We start from the raw sequence: 5,645 nt of genomic DNA, 5'->3' as shown, positions 1-5,645 counted from the left end.
CTTCACTCTGCGGCCAGCTCACCCCAAACCATCTCGATTGGGTTCAGGTCTGGTGACTATGGAGGCCAGGTCATCTGGCGTAGCACCCCATCACTCTCCTTCTTGGTCAAATAGCCCTTACACAGCCTGGAGGTGTGTTTGGGGTCATTGTCCTGTTGAAAAATAAATGATGGTCCAACTAAACGCAAACCGGATGGAATAGCATGCCGCTGCAAGATGCTGTGGTAGCCATGCTGGTTCAGTATGCCTTCAATTTTGAATAAATCCCCAACAGTGTCACCTGCAAAGCACCCCACACCATCACACCTCCTCTTCCATGCTTCACGGTGGGAACCAGGCATGTAGAGTCCATCCGTTCACCTTTTCTGCGTCGCACAAAGACACGGTGGTTGGAACCAAAGATCTCAAATTTGGACTCATCAGACCAAAGCACAGATTTCCACTGGTCTAATGTCCATTCCTTGTGTTCTTTAGCCTAAACAAGTCTCTTCTGCTTGTTGCCTGTCCTTAGCAGTGGTTTCCTAGCAGCTATTTTACCATGAAGGCCTGCTGCACAAAGTCTCCTCTTAACAGTTGTTGTAGAGATGTGTCTGCTGCTAGAACTCTGTGTGGCATTGACCTGGTCTCTAATCTGAGCTGCTGTTAACCTGCGATTTCTGAGGCTGGTGACTCGGATAAACTTATCCTCAGAAGCAGAGGTGACTCTTGGTCTTCCTTTCCTGGGGCGGTCCTCATGTGAGCCAGTTTCTTTGTAGTACTTGATGGTTTTTGCAACTGCACTTGGGGACACTTTCAAAGTTTGCCCAATTTTTCGGACTGACTGACCTTCATTTCTTAAAGTAATGATGGCCACTCGTTTTTCTTTACTTAGCTGCTTTTTTCTTGACATAATACAAATTCTAACAGTCTATTCAGTAGGACTATCAGCTGTGTATCCACCAGACTTCTGCACAACACAACTGATGGTCCCAACCCCATTTATAAGGCAAGAAATCCCACTTATTAAACCTGACAGGGCACACCTGTGAAGTGAAAACCATTTCCGGTGACTACCTCTTGAAGCTCATCAAGAGAATGCCAAGAGTGTGCAAAGCAGTCATCAAAGCAAAAGGTGGCTACTTTGAAGAACCTGGAATATAAGACATATTTTCAGCTGTTTCACACTTTTTTGTTAAGTATATAATTCCACATGTGGTAATTCATAGTTTTGATGCCTTCAGTGTGAATGTACAATTTTCATAGTCATGAAAATACAGAAAAATCTTTAAATGAGAAGGTGTGTCCAAACTTTTGGTCTGTACGGTATATATATATATATATATATATATATATATATATATATATATATATATACACTGCTCAAAAAATTAAAGGGAACACTTTATGATTTGTGTGTGATTTTGTTGTCAGCACATTCAGCTTTCTACAGAACAAAGTATTCAATGAGAAGATTTCATCCATTCAGATCTAGGAGGGGGGATTTCAGTGTTTCCTTTATTTTTTTGAGCAGTGTATATCTATCTATCTATCTATCTATCTATCTATCTATCTATCTATATATATATATATATATATATATATATATATATGTGTGTGTATGTATATATGGTATATTTGATTTTCTTGATCACTGTTTATTTCAAATCTTGGAATTTAGTCATTTTTTTCTTTATGGAGCTTACCACATGGGTTAAATAATTAGATATTTTGAGACATTTACCGTCTATAGATGTGTTGATACCAAATGTGCTTTTTTTTATTAATTCATTTTTTTCTAATTATCATATTATAATTAGTTTTTTCTTTAAAACTTTCTTTCTGGTTTTTAGACATTTTTTTTACACATTTTTATAGTCCCTTCATAGGACTTGAGCCTGCAACAATCATTTGATTAGGAAAATGTCATGAGGTATGTAAAAAAAATAAATGTGTGTTTAGTAGAGATGAGTGAATCAGGCAAAATTCAAATTTGCCTGTTTGCGTGATTCTTCCTGAGAAATTTGATCCACAGAGAAGTTATTCTCCTCATATTTAATGTCAAGACCCCAGAGCATAATAAATATAATATGTAAAATATAAAAAAAAATCCTTAGGATCACCTCTCCGGCCTCTCCGGCCCCTCCGGTAATCACCATCACCCGTCCAGTCCTCATTGCATTTTCTGATCCCCGCCGCTCGCGCTGAAACCTTTGGATTCTCACAGTGAGCCAAGTCACCAGCTCTGAAGAGTCCTGGGAGGGTTCTGTGCAAGCCACTAACAGGTCACTGGACCTCATGTGCGGGATTGTCCCAGACCTCATCAGAGCCGGGAGTCCTGGCTCACTATGAGCGGCGGGGATCAGGAAAGGCAGCGAGGACCAGACAGGTGATGGTGGTTGAGTGGAGGGGCTGGAGAAGTGAGTGTTAAGTTGAGAATATTGAAAATTATTTTTAACTCTTTAATAGCACTTTACAATTCAGAAAAATGACGGCATTTCGCTGAATCGGCGCGAAAGCTAATTATAAAAAATTTGTATTTTACCAAATGTGGGTTTTTGTACAATTCGAGTAGAATTAAATTCCACTCAAATGTAGTCACTTATCTCTAATCTAAAGGCAATAATGTCAGTATTTCACTTATTTCCATAAAAGCATGTGTAAGATGGTGGGGAGTCAAAGGTGTGGTTCATTGGAGCATTGCGACACATGAGACCAAATGTCGCCATCTACTGAGCAAGCCGAGTAAAGTGGAACCGGAAGATGGAGGGAATGTTTCTGATGGGATGAAGTTGAAGGGAGCACTGGGTCAGGTGGTTGCACAGTTATCAAGTATAAAAGGGCGTAGCGGCAAGGTGGGAAAACAGTTGGCGCCAACTAATGAGAGAGTAAGGATGTGTGAACAGTGGAGCGACCATTGAGTGGCTGGGGACCGAGATCAGCAGGACAGTATGGGTCAAGCACTGAAATCCAGACAATGCCGGTCAAGACCTGAAGCCCATGACTGCGGCAGTTAAGACCTGGACACCACAGGTCAAGCATCGAAGGTCAAGCTCTGAACATCGTACCGGGCCGGACGTCTGCCATGTTGACCAGTAGATGCAAGTGAACCGGGTTGTTACTTCCAGTGTAGACGCACGATACAAGGTGTGGGCCAGGGCTGCGGCTGGCCAGTATGAAGAGTGCACATAGAGAATTAAGTGACTGTCTACTGATGGCAAAAAACTGCACACTCTGGTGACTTGTGCCATCACATCTTGTCCAAAATTAGCATTATTGATGATCACGCTTTCTTTCATTGCTGCATACGTGTGAATTACCAGTCATTAATTGTTGCTCTCTCATTAAAATCTAAAAAAAAAATGTCATATGCAGCTTCAACTTGTCCCTACCATAAGGAGTTCACAATATACAAGGTAAACATTGAACTCATTCAATTTAAAGATAACTTTTTTCTTTTAATAATTTTGTCTCATAATGGAAAGTTATGAAACTTTGCAAATCATTTATTAGGGAATTTGTCTTCATTCCTGTAAACAAATGCATGTAAGTAGTTTCCAAATCTCTGCTGCCTTTAGCAGCACTGATATTGGAACATATTAATTTGGAGTACAGATGATGGCAGTGATAGATCAGATCCAGTCTCGTTTGGGTATTCTGCTTATCAGAAAAACCTCCTGGAGCAGCTAATCCCCAGAGATAGTGACACACAAGTGCTGAGCTGACCCATCACTGCCATCATCTGTACTCCAAATGACTATGCTCTGGTATCAAGGCAGGGAAATAGGAAGGAGAAAAGCAGGGCCTTGGAAAACAATTGAATGCATTTTTTTACAGAAATTAAGACAAATTCCCTAATAAAGTGATTTGTAACGTTTCATAACTTTCCACGCTGGACAAAATTATTAACAAAAAAAAAAGAAAAATCATCCAAAGACACTAGTGGTAGAATTATGACTCTCCCACATCTTAACCTAAGGGGTCAAGACATTTTTCTCCTTAAGAAAATAGTTATGAGTCACAACCCGCAAAATTAGGGATTCAAACTACTAATCTACGTGTGGATTTCTTCAAACAACAGGAAGTAAGAATCTAAAAAAGCCCTAGTGGCCAGTGTGAAAATTGTAAGATTTCTATTTTTTAATTTTAACACTGATCATGATATAAAAAAAATGACAAACATTAAAAAAATACATAGATTCAACACAAAAAACTATTTTAAGCATCATTTTTCTGCTGACGCAATTCTTCTGATACCTCTTAGAATCATGATGATGCCTGAAGCAAACGACAGGATTTGAGTTTTATGATTTTGTGACTCTTGGATGATGTCTACAGAAGAAATGTTCACTACGTTAACATTGTGTTTAATATCTACAGAGGAATGAAGACAACCACAGCACGGTTAAAGACATATTTCTGGTGGGATTACAAATGCACCGCAACCTTAAAATCCCTTCCTTCCTGCTATTTCTGATATTATACAGTGTGACAATATCTGGGAACATCATGATCGCTATACTGGTGTCAATATCTCCTAATCTCAAGCATCCAATGTTCTTCTTCTTGGGACATCTTTCCATTTTCGACATCATGTTTACTACCAATATTGTTCCCAAGATGTTATGTGCCATCGTGAATGATGGTGTCACCATTTCTTTTGCTGGATGCATCATTCAGCTTGAGTTCTTTGGTATTTCTTTAGTTGCAGAATGTCTTCTTCTTGCTGTTATGTCCTATGACAGATACTTGGCCATCTGCAACCCTTTGCGTTACGTCTATATCATGGACCCCAATTTGTGCATTCTGCTTGTTGCCATATGTTGGGTCTTGGGCTTTACCATCTCATTAGTGACTGTTATCATGACAAGTAAACAAGATTTCTGTGGACCTCGCATAATTGACCACTTTTTTTGTGATTTAGTTCCTCTTCTTAAGCTTTCTTGCTCTGATACATCATCAGTGATTCTGGAGAATATATTATTAGCTACTCCCTTAACATTGTTTCCACTTGTTTTTATTACTGTGACCTACATTTATATCTTCATCACCATCCTCAAAATCCCATCCACTTCTGGTCGCCAAAAAGCTTTCTCCACCTGTAGCTCTCACCTGACGGTGGTGGGAATGTTTTATGGGACACTGGTTTCTCTGTACGTAGTCCCATCGAATGGAAATTCACTGAATGCTAACAAAGTCCTGTCTCTTCTATACACTTTTGTCACCCCATTATTCAATCCTATTATATATAGTCTGAGGAACAAGGAGATAAGAGTAGCCCTACGAAGATATGCTTTTAATAAAAAGGAAGAAATATGAGGAATGTTCAGAATTTTCATATCAGAAATCATATTTTATATGATTATGATTCCAACTATCCTATATCTATCTATCTATCTATCTACACATATATACATATATATATACATACATACATATAGTGGGGGAAATAAGTATTTGATCCCTTGCTGTTTTTGTAAGTTTGCCCACTGAAAGACATGAACAGTCTATAACTGAAGGGGAGGTTAATTTTAACATTGAGAGATAGAATATCCAAAAAAAATCAATAAAATCACATTGTATAAATTAGATACATTTTTTTGCATTTTGCAGTGAGAAATAAGTATTTGATCCCTCTGGCAAACAACACTTAATACTTGTTGGTAGCA

The 5,645-nt window shown here is 38.8% G+C and overlaps 1 protein-coding gene across 1 annotated transcript; it reads left to right on the top strand.

Annotated features, from left to right (window-relative positions):
- Nucleotides 1–4,380: 4,380 nt before the first annotated feature.
- Nucleotides 4,381–5,295, top strand: LOC141152675 (olfactory receptor 5G9-like). Its single transcript, XM_073637233.1, has one exon. It carries the CDS (start codon nt 4,411–4,413, stop codon nt 5,293–5,295), a length of 885 nt encoding a protein of 294 aa, XP_073493334.1. The 5' UTR covers nt 4,381–4,410.
- The last annotated feature ends 350 nt before the right edge of the window (nt 5,296–5,645 follow it).

The sequence above is a fragment of the Phyllobates terribilis genome, unplaced genomic scaffold, assembly GCF_046119375.1.
Source record: "Phyllobates terribilis strain yellow unplaced genomic scaffold, ASM4611937v1 Scaffold_6__1_contigs__length_29720123, whole genome shotgun sequence".
NCBI classification, from domain to species: Eukaryota; Metazoa; Chordata; class Amphibia; order Anura; family Dendrobatidae; genus Phyllobates; species Phyllobates terribilis.
Note: the sequence above shows the minus strand (reverse complement) of the source record. Positions and strands in the feature narration are given on the sequence as shown.